Source organism: Aspergillus brunneoviolaceus (assembly GCF_003184695.1).
Source record: "Aspergillus brunneoviolaceus CBS 621.78 unplaced genomic scaffold BO95scaffold_4, whole genome shotgun sequence".
NCBI lineage: Eukaryota > Fungi > Ascomycota > Eurotiomycetes > Eurotiales > Aspergillaceae > Aspergillus > Aspergillus brunneoviolaceus.
Genome location: NW_020290734.1, coordinates 448,579 through 463,939, shown reverse-complemented (window position 1 = coordinate 463,939; position 15,361 = coordinate 448,579). Strand labels below are relative to the sequence as shown.

At 54.8% G+C, this 15,361-nt stretch overlaps 4 protein-coding genes across 4 annotated transcripts; 2 read left to right on the top strand and 2 right to left on the bottom strand.

Annotated features, from left to right (window-relative positions):
* Nucleotide 1: 1 nt before the first annotated feature.
* Nucleotides 2–4,638, bottom strand: BO95DRAFT_158099 (uncharacterized protein). The gene is made up of 5 exons (XM_025580703.1): nucleotides 4,425–4,638; nucleotides 959–4,345; nucleotides 575–905; nucleotides 413–521; nucleotides 2–358 (listed from the first exon to the last, which is right to left on the bottom strand). The coding sequence occupies exons 1-5, from the start codon at nucleotides 4,547–4,549 to the stop codon at nucleotides 120–122; spliced, it is 4,191 nt and encodes a 1,396-aa protein (XP_025447132.1). The 5' UTR covers nucleotides 4,550–4,638; the 3' UTR covers nucleotides 2–119.
* Nucleotides 4,639–9,921: 5,283 nt separating this feature from the next.
* On the top strand, nucleotides 9,922–11,072 carry BO95DRAFT_158076 (uncharacterized protein). Its single transcript, XM_025580702.1, has 3 exons — nucleotides 9,922–10,409; nucleotides 10,469–10,868; nucleotides 10,971–11,072. The coding sequence occupies exons 1-2, from the start codon at nucleotides 10,148–10,150 to the stop codon at nucleotides 10,813–10,815; spliced, it is 609 nt and encodes a 202-aa protein (XP_025447131.1). The 5' UTR covers nucleotides 9,922–10,147; the 3' UTR covers nucleotides 10,816–10,868; nucleotides 10,971–11,072.
* A 155-nt stretch (nucleotides 11,073–11,227) lies between these two features.
* BO95DRAFT_449433 (MIP/aquaporin family protein) lies at nucleotides 11,228–12,956 on the top strand (the record flags this gene model as incomplete). Its single annotated transcript, XM_025587950.1, has 4 exons — nucleotides 11,228–11,267; nucleotides 11,331–11,938; nucleotides 12,015–12,556; nucleotides 12,644–12,956. 4 exons carry the CDS (start codon nucleotides 11,228–11,230, stop codon nucleotides 12,954–12,956), a joined length of 1,503 nt encoding a protein of 500 aa, XP_025447130.1.
* A 312-nt stretch (nucleotides 12,957–13,268) lies between these two features.
* BO95DRAFT_158039 (uncharacterized protein) lies at nucleotides 13,269–15,163 on the bottom strand. The gene has a single exon (XM_025580701.1). It carries the CDS (start codon nucleotides 15,069–15,071, stop codon nucleotides 13,410–13,412), a length of 1,662 nt encoding a protein of 553 aa, XP_025447129.1. The 5' UTR covers nucleotides 15,072–15,163; the 3' UTR covers nucleotides 13,269–13,409.
* Nucleotides 15,164–15,361: the final 198 nt, after the last annotated feature.

The window sequence follows — 15,361 nt, the reverse complement described above, 5'->3', positions numbered from 1 at the left end:
AATCGTATACTCGTAGTATGGTGAGTCATTTCCCATGCATGCCATGCGTATCAACCACACAAAGACCAATAACGCCCCACGCTGCCCCCCGACTCCAGTCCAGAAACACCTAGACCCGCTTAAAAGAGGGCCCCCTTCTTCGCGTCGGGCATGTCGCGCAGAACCCCCTGCAACTTGGCGATCGAGATCGGTTTCATCAGGAACAGATTCACTCCGCTGGCTCGCGCCTCTTGCTGGATATCCGGCGACACCCCCGCCGTGAGGATGATGATGACCGTGGGCTCCAAATGGTGAGCTCGCTCCCACTGCCGGATCTTGCGGGTGGCCTCCAGCCCATTCATGACCGGCATTGAGATGTCTGCTACTTGTTAGTGGGATGCACCTCTCAACATGGGGAGGAGACGAGTCGTACCCATCACCACGGCATCAAATGCCAAGCGTCGAAAGGCCTCAGACGCTTCGAGCCCGTTGGACACCGAATGGTATTGGAATTTGGACTTCTTGACGGCCATTTCAAGAAGCTGTCGGACCAGATTAGTCGCTTGTATATAGAACAGAAGCGGAAGCACCGTACCTGGAGATTGATAGCGTTGTCCTCGACGAGAAGGACCCTGCGGGATCCGGATCCGGACATTGGCTGCCGTCGCTCGGTCGCTTGATCGTCCACACCATTCACATCATCCACCATCGGACTGTCTCGCGGAGACGCCATTTTCTTGTTGACTGGGTCTTGGGTCTCGGCAGACTGGGGCCTGGAGCCATTCATTGCAGGCTCTGGCAGCTGGATCTGAGCGTCAGGAGGAGGAGATGGCGTTGACTGCATTCGTGCAGGAGTGTTGTCTCCAGAACGTTCCTTGATGTCAAGGCACGTCTCGAACGCGGTGGCCAGACTCTTGGGGCTCACACTAACCACCTGTCAGCACTTGACAGGATAAGGCATGGATCATAAGTCACTTACGGTTGGTAGAAAAAGACAACGTCGTCCCGGTCGCTCCGGAGATCAGCCGCCTTGGTAGCGTTCGCGCTCAGCACGATCAATGGGAACCCCACACTGACTGAGACTGATGGGGAAAGGCCGCCAGGTCCGGTGGCCTCCGGGTTGTAATTCCGACTGTACTCATCCTGGGTGATAATGTTGATATCGGCCAGTTGTCCTTCCAGCTCGTCCGCCGTCAACACCCGCAAGCCAAACCAGTCGCTGATCATTTTACGAAGGTTGGTCACGATGTTGTCCACAAACTCCGGTTTCACCTTTAGGTCGTTGGCTCGGAAAGTATTCGTGAACAGTGCAACAGTGCGGCCGTGCAACCTCTTCTTGAGGGTTTCGTACCTCGACGAAGCCAACGATGTCGCCGGTTTGTCTGTGATCATGGTTATCGGAATCAGCAGACTGACTTCGGTTCCAACACCAAGCTCACTGTTGAACTCAATTTGACCGGACATGGATTTGACGATCTGATTCACAATGTGCACACCCACGCCTAGTCCAGGGGACATGGTGTCTTCTTGGACGAATGCCGTGTACAGGTGATGCAGAATGTAATCCTCGGACATCCCGCGACCCGAATCCGTGATGACGATCCGGACAGCAGGGACTTTCTCGTTTTCGAGGAGCATGCTGCTGTTCTCCATGCGCAGTCGGATACAGCCTTTTTCGGTATACTTCAAGGCGTTGCCAAAGAGATTCATGATAACTCGGCGCCAGGCGCCCGGGTTGACCATGCAAAGCCAGCTCTCTTGCCACTTGATGTCGACAATAGTGATAACATCCTTGAGATTGCCTTTAGGCTTCTTCTCCTTCGCTTTCCTCTCTTTCTCGGGCTTGGTCTCGGTGGTTCTCCAGAAGAAGTCCTGGCCCGCCACCAAACCTTCGACTACTTCCTGCACAATAAGGCTCAGGTCCTCTTCCTGCTCGGGCGGTCCCTGGGATTTGCTGGTACGGCGTTCTTCCTCATTCTTTGACTCATTTTGCTTCTGGGATCCCTGGGGGTCGTTTAGCGCATTCATCTTGCCGTAATCCAGCAGGTTGTTCAGGGTGTCAAGCAAGGTTTTGCCGCAGCTGGAGACTGTCTCTAACAAAGGTCGTTGTGTGACACTGGTCGCCGTATCATTAAGCAGTTCCAGTGTGCCTAAGATGCCGTGCAGCGGAGAGCGTAACTCGTGCGAGATGGACGAGATGAAGTCGGCCTTCGCGCGGTCGGCCGCCTGCAGATTTAGCCGCGAGATCTCCGCCATCACGCTGTTGCTGAAGGCCGCCATGTAGGTCAAGTCCTTTGGCTCCGACAACACTCGGCCCGGATCTCTCGTCCACACCACATTGACAGCGAACCATCGATTGCGCTGGAAATCCCACAGAGGGAAAATCGCGATGCACCGGGCACCCGGCATGACCTTGATGAGGTCTCTGATATCCCGGTTTTCTTCCTGGATCATTGTATCGTGGGGTTGCTTCCCTTCCAGGCCGGCGCCCTCTCCGCGAACATGGGTTTCCAGTTCCGAGCTGAGCGCAGTACCCTCATAGCTCATTGTGATTGTACCGTCCGCATCGATGTGGAAGATCTTTCCGCGCGAATAGCGGTCGATGATGCGACTCACCAGTTCGCTCGAAAGTGAGACGTAGTGTCGATCGCTCGGCTCGTGGTCCTGCGTTAGACCAGCGTTCGTCGAGTGACCGAGCACCAGGGTGGCGGATCCGAGGTTCTGATCCTTGGCCGGTTTCTTCCCGTGGGTCGATTGGCTGTCGCCCGAACTCTTCCGGGGGCTAGGATTGCGATCTTCGTGCAAGTCACTAGTTGAACCCATCAACTGTCGTCTCGCATAGACTGATGCATCGAGAAACATGGTTCCCTCGACATCAAGGGCCTGATGAATCAGGTTTGAAGCACGGCTGAGAATTGTCCTCACATTGGAGGGAACCAGCGATTCTTGTAGACGACTTGTCGTAGGGGAGAGCTTCGGACGAGTTGGTCGCCCCTGCGCATGTGAGCCTACCGGGCTCTTGGTCGGCTTGTCCCCCACCTTTCCAAACTTATGTACAGTTGAATCCGGGCTATGCCCCCGCTTTGCATTGTGCGAAGGGGTAGTGTCGTCATCTTGGCGGTCGCTACCGGATGGTTGGAAGGTATAGCCTTTCTCCTTGGGGGCTTTGTGAGTGTTGTTGTTATCTTCAAAAGGCTTGGAATTATCCCCGCTGCCTGGGGCGGATTGAGAAGGATACCCCTGCTCTCCTGGAGATCCAGAGTTCCTTTTCGAAGAGCGACGCTTGTCTGTGGTACCGCCGTTCAATGTAGGACTCTTCTCTGAATTGCCACAGCTGTCTGGCGATGGGCTGACGTCTGGCGATGGGCTCCTCGTACCCTTGGGAGACATAGGGGTGTCATCTTGATCATCAAAGGACTCCGAGTTTACCCCGTTTTGCTGTAATTCTGATTGATCTTGCTGCTCCGCTTGATCTTGCTTTTCCGATAGACCTTGAACTTGATCCGTATTATCCTGTTGTTCTTCCGGCTCATCCTGCTGCCGATCTTGCTCGTCAGACGGTGGATCTGTCTCACTCTGCCGTTTCTTCTCCGACTCATTGTTTTGAACAGAGTCATCCTCCGAGTCGGTAACTTTGAGGTCGTCGAGGCGATTCTTGACCTCTGACATGTCCACCAACGCACCACCCGTCTTCTTCGTTGGCCGTCCATCTTGATTCTGGCTCCATTCCCCAAGGTCCGACTTGCCATTGACGAACAAGGCTAGGGCCTTGACCATCTTCTCTTCGCGATATTCTTCACGCATCGCTCGCTGGGATTGCAGGTGGTCGATCACGGTCAAGGCCAAGTCTCGTATGCAGACGATCTCCTCTTCGACCAGTCCATCCCGCGGTTTGTCATCGATGACCGCCAGATTCCCGATCACATGCTTCCCAGGGGATACGATCGGTACCGAGACGTAGAACCGGTTATTCGGATGTCCGACCACGGAAGGGTGGTCATGAAAGCGGGAATCCTTGGACAAGTCGCGCACCATGAACATGGCCTCAGGATCGTCCACAAAGGTTTTCATCGCGTGGTCGCACATCCTCATGTGTTCCCGAGACATTTGGCACACACCAAGCCACAAAGTTCCAGATTTCGCCTTGGCGTTCGAGTCCTGTTGGTGATTGTGATGCCGGCGGAGGTCGTAGCGCGGTGTCGCTTCCGCTACTACGTATTGGGTGGTTCGATCGAAGAGGGAGATCAAGGCACGCTTGGCGTTCAGCCGGAGAGTCGCCAGCTGCGCGAACACGGTGAGGACATTATCACGAGACGCATTGGCGGATCGTTTCTTTACCGGGGGGATTCCCCAGTAGGGATAAAACCTGTACCGCAGAGGACACGCGTCAGTCGCGAGGTGAAGGAGAGGAGATTTGCGACCGTCAGAACGGGCTCGAGACTTACATGTGCATTTCACGTTCGCGGGCCCCTTCGACATTGTACGTCAATCTTATCGGACGTCCAGGTTCCTCTGCACCCGCCCCGTCTTCATCTCCAGAGGCCTTGGCGGCATTTTTGCGGTCGCCCATTGTGCGTAAAGGGGGGGGGGCGGTCCTGGACTTGGAAGGGAGGTTTAAAATTGAGAGTGGCGAGACGTTCGCCGTAGCGGTCGGGACGATTAGGTAGGGTCACGGGTCAAAACCGACGATGGGGATCACCGTCCAGGGGCGGAATATTGATTCTTAGCAAACAATGTTGAACAGGAGGTTAGTGGTGGTGAGAAGTCGTGGAGATCGCTGCATTGCTGTTGTACAATTGGCTCGTCCCCCACAGGATCTGGTTGTGCGGGGAAGCATCTAAAGGCTGCATCAAGGTACTGCCGCCGGGCGTGACCCTATATATTTCAAGGAGCATGGAACCCTGAATGGAGGGCGCGGGCATGCCGTCATGACAGCCACCGAAATACCCAAATTGGGGGGGGAGTCGCGAAGGGAACGAGACCCGCACGGGGCAGACCTTCTGGGTGGACAATCAAGGCAGCATGAAGAACCGCCCCTCGCCAGTGACATCATCGGGCCCGCATGGAGAGAAAAAATGATCCATCAGACTTCGCCTGGCCCGAAACGCAAGGCAGCCCGATACGATAAATAGGGTCGTAACCACCACGCCCCTCCACGCCCCTCCACGCCCCTCCCCCCCTTCCCCCCCAGAGAAGGTTGACATGAGGAGGAAACCAGAAACCAAGGAGAGCGAAATACGGTGAGATTTCCGGGTACGCTGACTGTCTCTGACTGACTGTCTACAGACAGACAGACAGACAGACAGACAGTCACTAATCGATTCATGGAGAAATGCGCAGGGTACAATTGAGGGCTAGTCGCATTCCCGGAAAGATCCGAACAAATCGAGTCAGGAGACGGACGATGATTAACTAGTCGAAATCGAAGGCGGTCGATTGCACTCCGAAGAAATCTCCCAAACAGGCCTAGTCCGGTCACGAGTCCGTCAAGTCCGCCAAGTGCGCATCTGCCCGTAAGCGGCACTTTCGCCTCTGAGCCTGAGATGCAGCCCGGGTCCAGGCTCATTTCGCCTTTGGAATGAATCACTGGGGATCATGGATCCTCCGATCCATTTGAAGCATTTCACTCAAATCTTCCTAGGTAGGACATCGTAATCCAGAGGCAGCCTTTTTGAGTTTTCATGCTTCAGCACCACCTTCGATCCAGAGTGGGCTTTGGGCCCGGGATCTCAAACGGCTGCCATTTGTGTAGTGGGCTCTTCCGCTCCCCTGTCGAGGAATGCGGCGGCGTGCATTGGTCAGGACCACCGGGAAGTAACATTTCCGGAAGATCTGGAACAAGAAAAGAACCCGTCGATCATGAGGTTTAGATCGATCCAGTCCACTCACTAGCAGTTGACACATACTGAGTAGTTAGTGAGTAGTAACCGAGTAGTATGGAGTACCGCGTAGCAGTAGCCGGCGAGTCACCGCGGCGGCGGGTGTGACGTATCGCCAAAACAAATGACGTCGGACGACCATCCAGGCCCACGGCTAGCCCTTCTTCATCACCACAACCACAAAAACATTGTGATGAATGACATCCTACCTGCCCAACAACACGGAGGCTTCGTCGCCCCCCTAGGATTCAGATGACAGCTCGTCTTCGTCACATTCAAACATCAGATCGGTGGTGCTGTGTCGGATTCTTATCTTGCTATGTGTCTTGAGCCTCGGCTTCGAAGTGATATCATAGAAGAAGCCTCTCCGACATGATCGATGATTTCCAGAGCAGGACTGTGTAGGCTTCATAATGATTTCCCCGCTGATCCCTTAACGATAATTTTGGCATAGCGGGCGCTGGAAAACTTATCCGGGCGGCCCTATAATAGAGCGTCACAGGTTTCTCGTCTAGTCCCCACACAACTCTGGCAAGTATTGGCCGCAAAGACGAGTGATAGGTAAGTCACGTACTTATCCAAGTTCCATGTTGACGCAGTATAGTAGGTGGCAGGCTCACGCGTGAGATCTGCAAGATCAGGCCCGTTGCCTGGAGATGACAGTGCTTCTCAGCATTCCGACGTCAGGAGGACAGGAAAGGCGCATACCATCTTATTGCCGCACGTCATGATCTCCACTGTATCATGAGCAGTTCGCTGTGAAGTACGCCATCAGCTATTGCGGCTTATGAATTGAAAGCCACAAGACTCTCAACAGCGGAGCTAGCAGCTGATGCGGCTCAGGCCCGGTACTCCAGTTCTTTACCGATCAACATGTGCTTCATGAGGGTCAATCTCAATTGCCAAGGCTGCGGTTTGCTGTTCGTACAAAGCTTGACGACAGCAGGCCCCTTCCGAGGGAAGAGCTATAGTAGCTCGGCCCTGGCTTCACTAATCTCATGTTGGACATTTTGAAGCAAAAATAGTATCGAACTACTGCAACGTCTCCCGGGTCCATACTAGCTGAAAGGGCCTCCAGTACGACCATAACGCGTCACAGATCGTGCCTGCCATGTTGTCGCCACGTGCACTCTTGATGTCCCGAGACCACCGTGGGCTTCCGCTTTCTTAGGTCCGAGTTGAATAGTATGAGCGGATATGGCGCACAGCCTCAGTTCATTCCTGCCTGCTGTTCCCACTTGGTATCATCTTCGTACGCGCGACCGGAAGCCCGGCTCCAATCGGCGAACGAAAGTTCCTGATATCGGCTGTACTCCGCTAGAAAAGGAGTTGTGTGTACGTATGTAGCTTGTTTGGAGTATGATCAGACGTATTTCCAGTCTCTATTCCACTAGGCGTATTGCATGGTGAGTGGAAGGGGGATTCTCGAAGGGTGTAATCTGCGGCTCCGAGGTTTGGTCAGTCTCATTGTAAAGAATTTAGGATTCACACTATGCGATCAACGACGTATAACATGAGTCAGATACTTAATATCGTCTGAGAGCCGCCTCCCTGAGGCGTCTGATGCAGTGGTTCTCCTTCTCTTGCGCAGGGACAACCATGGAAAGAATTCCTGAGGTTCAGTCTAATCAACCATGCAATAGCCATAACCGACGCATACGCGGTCAGGTTGAACTTATCACCTGCCGCCACAGGAACGCGGGTATGGGAGTGAATCCAACCATGACAGCTGTGAGCGCACGTTGGATCTCTCTCTGCAGTAGTCAAAGCTTGGATTATTGCGATGCGAGGAAGGTATGGGCAGCACGTCTCGCGGATGACGCCGAGATATCGTCTCCTTCCGATATCTCCTTATCATATGGAAAGTTGTTGTTCGATCTGCCACAATCAAAGAATAAGATGTACAGTATTGAGATGTCTATTAGCAACAAAGAGTCTGTAAGCATCAGCAGAAGAGATCCTAGGTGAATCAAAAAGATTGGAATATGCAAGCTGAGGACAGTACTAGGTACGCAGGACTATAAATCACACTAAGCCTCTTTAGGATACGACTCTAAGGGTGGGGCCGTGGTGGTCACTAGGCCTAATGAGGACATCGGCCAGGCACCCTGCCACTGAGTGCCGAACACCATGAGCTAAACTCATAACCACACATTGATCATCTTTTAGCCAGCTTTGAGCTTGAATGCACATCACTGGAGCTCTTCACGGAGTGGTGGGACTCTTAGGGAAGGTCGAGTTTGTTACTCTAATGTGGTGTGTCACGAGATATATCTTCGAGTCCCTCTGCTGCCTGTGCTTCCACTAGTCCCAACAAATAGACTAACTGATGGCTGTACCATGACAGACTCACGATCGACAACTTCACTTTACATTTGCCCAGTGCAGTCACCCAAGCGATTGGAAATGCGTCAAGAACCTCAGTTGCCGTGACAAAGCACAGATTGATCCCTCTCTTTGACCAAGTTAGCGCGAATTATCGCGCGATCGTCTTTCCTCGTGGCAACAGGGCTGACTACCCACGCAACAGTGGTGTGTATCGAATGTGAAGATGCTGTCTTGCTCACTTGACCGCAAAGGATTCGTGGCTTTCCCAGTGGCCTTGACTCAGGGACCAGACTGAGGACTACACGATCTGGATCAAGTCATTCGAGTCGCTGGTGACGGACGGAGAAGACAGTACCGGGGCTTATATGGCACTTAGATCATAGCAAGACAGACACAATGACTACCGCAACTTCGCCACGACATACGAAGGGAATCCAGGATCTTTCCGTCCCGGCATGATTATCCATCCTTTCGCGCTCGTGGGAAGCCAACACCATGTCTCCCCATTAGCCTCGCCGAGAGGTTGAGCTCTTCCCTCCAAGCTTTACCGGCGCATATTTGCTCGAAACGTGAGACAACCCGAGACGAAGCATACTATCGCCCACATGGTTCCAGCACTCATTTTATTATGCAAATCTCGGATTTGCCCGAAATGTTTGATCAGTAATGACAAACAGCTTCGACTAGAGGCGGCGCTCATCACGATTGCCGAGCTCATGGTGACCATGATGCTTGGGAAGCCCACGATGTACATGCTGAGCCGAGGGACTGCGAGTGATCGGACGCTGAGTATACACACAACCGCTAGTACCACAGTGCATCCCGATTCATCCGCAGGGTAATCGAGAGGAAGAGTTGGCGGCCGCGCCTCCCCCTTGGGCGTGAAGCTCATTTATGATGGTGGTAGCCAACCGAATTGTGGCCACTGTCACTCTTCATGAATCCTTCACCTATGGCCCGACTTTTCTATCCACATGCATAACCGATCGTCTGGGGACAGCGAGGGTATAGCCTCCCCTTCTTTCCACCGCCTCGTAGCATTGTTGATCCGAAAGCTCATATGTACCCCATATCCAGACTACTGAGTTGGTCTATTCCGCTTATGACCGTATCGCTGGGCTGGACTGCCGCTTGATCGTCTCCTAAACTCTTGCTTACCATTGCTCAGAGAATGCACTCATGGTCAAGGGGACGTGTCATCGAATGCCGATTGGAAAGCTACTGCTTGAGTGGGGTATCTTTCCCTCACATTCTCCGAACTGCCTCAACTACTATTTATCGACATGTACGCAGCCAACAGCGAGATTTGTGAGGGTACGACATTACGATCGTTGCTGGGATGAATCGCTGGTGAGGCTGCAAGACTCAAGCCTTCAGACTGGTGGTGGTTGAGCAAGTAGCCTCCATGCACGGTGGGATATCCGGTGCCTTGCCAGATCCTTTCTCGTGCTGAAGCTCGGGCCCACCTGTCGCGATAGCAAGGCCTGCATCTGCACCAAAGCGGTAAGTATACTTCCTATTCTCAGAGAGCAGTCGCTCTACAGAATTCCGAGACAGCAAGGAGAAGATGCACCTGAGGTGGCCTGATGGGAACTGATCTAACATAAGTTACGGACTAGCATGCACACGAATTGGAGAGAAAGCGATCGATCGGGGACTTCAAGGCAGCCTGACAGATCAGGCCGCCGGTGTCCCAATCTGGAAACAAGTCGATGCGACCGGACTGATGATGTCATGGTGGCCGTTTTACTTTCCCTTTTCGGCTTCCCGCCAAGTCGATTGGGAGTCTCGACCATCGCGGGCATCCCGTCGACCTTCAGCTAAGTCTTGACTTTGGAACTTCGTCTGGCAAACTGCCCACCACGAGGCTACAAATCTTATCTTTATCTCGGAGACTGAACCAAGTGTTTCCATCGCAGGATATGTGACAGCAGAGTTCCCACCTGAGTACAAATCTTCCAATGCCATCCTTGCTAGGAAAGTCTCCTTCCCCGGTAGAGGTGCCTCCAGTCGGAGTGCATTCCGGAGGCCCTACGATTCGCAATCCCACTTGGCTGGGATGTCCGTCCGCTATGACATGGAAACCCTGTCGAAAGCACCAGATAAAGCTTTTTGTTCCGCCCCAAAGCTGGACTGATTCGCACCGCAGCTGGTTTGATTGCCAGCTACTGAGTACAGTACTACAGAGTAAGTTCGGGACTGTCTGGGCCGGCGATGTCACCGGTGGGTCCCATCTTTGCTCCCGTCGACCGCTGAGACTGACTAACTGGCCGATCCTCACGGACCTGTCCAATGTGTACGCGCGCGCAACGGATGGGCTTCCGCCAACCATCCCAGGGTCAGTGCCCGGCATACCAGTCCACGACGGCGTGGACTTGCCTTGATTTCGAGAACCCGCCAATCAGCACGGGATTTTTCGAATTCCGACCACTTCCACTGTACTTGTACTGCTAAATGGATGCTCTTCATCGCCGTAGATCCCTCACCCGACAAGCATTTTCAGGTACTGGAGCCCTACAGCCAGCTTACCCACCATTGCGTCTCGAGTCGACTGGATGGTAAAACAGCCCGATGCTTGCTGGTTATGACGAAGAGCAGCCACCATGATTCATGCAATCTGCCCACTTAGCTACTCTGTCATTCGAGTTAGTTACCTACGATGTGTGCGCCACACAAGCCGGGGTATGTCTGTGATTAAGTTCTCTGGATTGTACCGCATTCTCGTGTACTGCTCTGGTGTTCAAAAAGAGGTTTCCAGGTTGTGGCGCTGATGAATCTTATCAGTGTGGATGCAGATCGTTAATTGGCCGTTCCCCGTCGAATATCCTGACGTTTTGTTCCGTGACGCAATATTGACCGAGTATATAAGACCCGCTTTGGAACCCCGTCGCTCTTTGAAGAGCAAGGCCAGTGGTTGCGCTTGATAATTCCGTCCTTTAAGGTCTTCGGGCTTTAATTAATTGTACACTTGCTATCTCACATCGCCCTCCCAATTGCTTTGTCGTTTTGCTCTCGTTGCTCTAAATCGAATATCAACTTCCATGGCGAACGCGCTCGAGTCGCACGAAAAAGAGGTGGATGGTCTGTCCCCTTACTGCATGCACTTGGGACTGTAGTCGCCCGACAATGCTAACGCCACCGTAGAAGTTCACACGGATCCGGAGGAATTTCAATCCCAATCGTCTCAATCATCTCAATCGTCCGATTCGGACGACGAATCTTCTCACAGCCACGAAAAGTCGCAGCAGCCCCGGAAAAGACCCCCGAACAAACGACCTCCGGCCTCACGGCAGGCTACCGCACGAACTCAACGTACCGGCGACCTGCAAGACGATGTCTCCCGGTCTCGGACCCAGGGGAGCCAGCCTCCGGGAGGGTTTTCGTTAGCAGGATCCACTGCCTTCTGGGGCGCGCCGCCTTCTTACGGACCCTACATTCACCCGGAGTACCACAACCTCAACCCTCAATACGGCAAAGACGAGCCCGGCAAGCCGGTCTGGAGTCTCGCCCAACCACTCCCTCACGTGGTCCGCGATGGCATGCGCTACGGAGCCTTGCCGGAGGATCGCAAAGAGGAAGAGAGGGAGGATGGACGAGCACGCCCTCCCCCGGCCGCCGAGGAACCGCCGACCGGGATCCCTCAGACCCAAGAATCCCAGCAAGAAGAAGAAGACCCGGACCATGATGGGTTCTTCAACATCTGGTCGAAAATCCGCTTCTATGCGAAAGAGCCTTTTGCAGAGTGGCTAGGAGTGAGTTCATTCGTTTGCCCCCTCGCCCTCCCCCCGGAGAATCAACTTGGCGATGCTAACCTTTTCACCTCCTTAGACAAGTGTAGCCATCACCCTCGGCCTCTGCGCCGGCCTGTCGCACTACACCTCCCAAGAGCAGGCGGGGACCTACGTCTCGCAATGCGCGGCGTGGGGGTTCGCGTTCATGATCGGGATCTACATGGCCGGTGGTGTCTCGGGCGCCCATCTCAACCCGGCGATCACCATCTCGCTGTCCGTGTGGCGTGGCTTCCCGGCGCGGAAGTGCACGCTGTATGTACTCGCCCAGATCCTCGGGGCCATCACCGCCGGGGGCATCGCCTACGCGATCTACCACGACGCGATCGTCGACCTCTCCGTCAAATCTCAGCTGCCGCAGGCGCAGACGACCGCCAGCGAGGCGATGCTGACGGGGCCCAAGTCGTTCGTGACGCCGGCGACCGCCTTCTTCGACGAGTTCCTTGGCAGCGCCATCCTGGTCGGCATCATCCTGGCGCTGGGCGACGACGCCAACGCCCCGCCCGGCGCCGGTATGCAGGCGTTCATCATCGGCATCGTGATCACGGTGCTGCTGCTGGCTTTGGGCTACAACACCGGCGGGTAAGTCCATCCCCAACGATCATTTCTGCACGCTCACCACCAGTGAGATAGTAAAGCAAGCAAGCTAACCCTGTGCCGGCAATGCAGCTGCTTCAACGCGCCCCGCGATTTCGGCCCCCGCCTGACCGTCCTCATGGCCGGCTGGGGCGGCCAGGTCTTCACCGAGAACAGCGTCTGGTGGGTCTGGGGCCCCTGGGTGGCCGACATCTTCGGCGGGCTATTCGGGGCTATGGTCTACGATCTGGCCATCTTCACTGGCGGCGAGAGTCCCATCAACTATCCCCCGCGCCGCCGCAAGCGCGCGCTGCTCATCAAGGAGAAGAACATGCGCAGCAAGCTGCGGATTGGCCGGCACAAAATCAAAGATCTGGAGAAGGCGGTCGAGGAGAACCAGGACTGAAGATGAGATGGATTTCTACTTGACGGAAAAAATGATTTTTCTGTCTTTGCATAATGCTTCTTGTGCACTTTCTCTATTTGCGTGTTTGAAAAGTATTCATGGGTCGAAAGCATATACACGAGCGCTGGCGTTGTGGGAGCTTTTATGTTTTGTCTTGCTGCGAGTTTACTCGAGGTTGGCTTCTTGCTCCAAGTTAGATATACGATATACAAGGGTATAATCAACACCGAGTCATACATACATTTCGATTGCTTGAATTCGTCTGGTCTTGTTGGAGTAAAAAAAAGGATATTCTGCCCGGAGGCGGTGAGATTCCGGATATATTCTGATGACGTACATTATTGTAAGTTAAAAATTGAACTAAGTCTGATACATGGAGATATCTAAAAAATAACTATCAGCTAAGCCATTATCTACTCCCTTCCCCCAAGGGTCCAAGGTCCAACGCGGTAATCACGCAATGTACCCGTGCTGGTGCAGGAGTTGAACCACACCATCAAGGTAGATACTTATGAACTGGTTCCTCAGTACCCATTCTGGAAAGGTCTCCCCCGTACGCCACCCAACGTGAACCTGGGGGTTGAACCTGCCGATGAACAGGGTGGCCATGATGCGGAAGCGCCTGCCCAAGGCGATCATGGCGTTGTCCAGCCCAACCTGGCGATTGGTGCCGGGGACCCATTGACTGGCCCGGTCCTCCACGAGGTCGACAATCTCCCGAAAGGGGCTGGGGTAGCGCGTGTTCGGTAGGGCGTTGGCCCAGCGAAAGGGCATGGGACCGTGGCGGTGCAAGTTCAAGTCGGATCGGTTCAGCAGCTTGTCGACGGCCCAGCTGGCTTCCATGCGCACGGCGAAGGTCAGGGGCGTGTACATGTGGTCGCCGTCAGGCTGCGCGACGAACGCGCGGTTCAGGTCGAACCCGGGCTGCTTGAGCAGCGCGTCGAAGGCGTAGCGGTGGTCGAACGTGGTGGCCCATGCGATCAGCGGGATCGCGTTCCGCGGACGGTCGTCGTCGAGGCCGGCGATGGGGTCGTTGAGGAGCTGATAGCACCGGTTGGCATAGTTCGCGTCTGTCGCCGGGGTGTGGGTCCAGGACGCTTGCGCCTGCCCCAGCACCAGGTCGATCACCACCCGGGAGACCGCCCAGTCTTGGCGGATCGCCCGCCGCAGCAGGTACTCGCCTGCGTTGTCGCCCCAGGTCGCCGCCAGCTCCGCTGACAGCTTGAGCTGCACCGGTTGGTGGATGATGTTGGCGTTGCTCGCCAGCAGGTCGACTCCGATCTGAGCGACCAGGTACTTGAGCATCACGCCGCTGGTCGTGTGCTCCACGCACAGGTTTTCCACGTGCTGCCACTCCAGGGTGTCCGTGTTGCCCCCTCCGACGAGCTCCAGCAGCAGCCAGATGAGCTGCTTGTCCTTCAAGACGAGCGCCAGCTCGAGCGGCCCGTAGTAGTCGCTCCCAATCCAGTTGACTCGCTGGTCGGCGGGGGGCTTGGCCGTCCCGGGAAACCGATCGTCCCGCTCAAAGAGGTACCGAATCACCTTGTGGGCTCGGGCCAGAATCGCCGCGCCCAGCAGGGTATATCCCCAGTAGACGGGCCGGTGGGCTTCCAGGCCCAACGCGACGGCCAGCTTGATCTCGTCGAGCGAGTCGTGGGCGAGGGCGTGGTGCACCACGTTGGGGAAGGCGACCTGCGGTGCAGCGGCGGGGCCCGACCCAGGGCCTATGGGGGCCTGCTGGTGCCCGGCGTAGCAGCAGAATTGGAGCAGCCTCCCGTCGGCGGAGACCTGGTAATTCTGGAAACCTTCAGCCAGTACCGCGCAGAAGCGTCGTTGGATCATGGACCGCAGGGTTGGCGCCCCAACGCCGCGGTCGTTGTCCGGCCGTAGCATACGCTCTAGATGGGACAGGTCCAGCTCCGCTTGTTTCCACAGGGCCATCAGACAGGGGATCAGGTTCGCCCCGTTGAGAATCTGGATGCCCTCCGGATCGGGAAGCGCTGGCATGCGTTGTTTACGTAGCTGCCTGAACTCCATGGCCATGCTGGCAGGCCTCCTGAGATGACTACATTGGCCACACCATTGGGCGCTTTCGACTCGGTCGATGTTGTCCATGGTTGATAGTTTTGTGTTTGAGCTGGTCTTGTTTGATGAAGGTGGGTTGGATGTTCTGAAGGATGTATCGATCGAGAACTATGGGGGGTTTGGGTTGTTTTCGTATTCGATCATGTCGCCTCTTATATATGTGCGTTGCTGTGATTCTCATTCCCTGCAGTCACTGACACATTGAGTTTGTACCATGGTACATTCACTTCAGATAAACAATCATAGCGAGAATCCTCATCGATTCGTGAACATCGCCTCAAGAGATTCCGGACACGTTGACCAGACCCTGATTATACGGA

What these genes read in the sequence shown, in the direction of transcription:
- BO95DRAFT_158076 (XM_025580702.1), top strand. Translation starts at nt 10,148, where the DNA reads ATGCCATCCTTGCTAGGAAAGTCTCCTTCCCCGGTAGAGGTGCCTCCA. An exon ending in CTGGGCCGGCGATGTCACCG is followed by an intron (nt 10,410 to 10,468) that starts GTGGGTCCCATC and finishes CCGATCCTCACG; the next exon opens with GACCTGTCCAATGTGTACGC.
- BO95DRAFT_158099 (XM_025580703.1), bottom strand. Translation starts at nt 4,549, where the DNA reads ATGGGCGACCGCAAAAATGCCGCCAAGGCCTCTGGAGATGAAGACGGG. An exon ending in CGCGAACGTGAAATGCACAT is followed by an intron (nt 4,346 to 4,424) that starts GTAAGTCTCGAG and finishes TCTGCGGTACAG; the next exon opens with GTTTTATCCCTACTGGGGAA. An exon ending in ACAACGCTATCAATCTCCAG is followed by an intron (nt 522 to 574) that starts GTACGGTGCTTC and finishes CTGGTCCGACAG; the next exon opens with CTTCTTGAAATGGCCGTCAA.
- BO95DRAFT_158039 (XM_025580701.1), bottom strand. Translation starts at nt 15,071, where the DNA reads ATGGACAACATCGACCGAGTCGAAAGCGCCCAATGGTGTGGCCAATGT.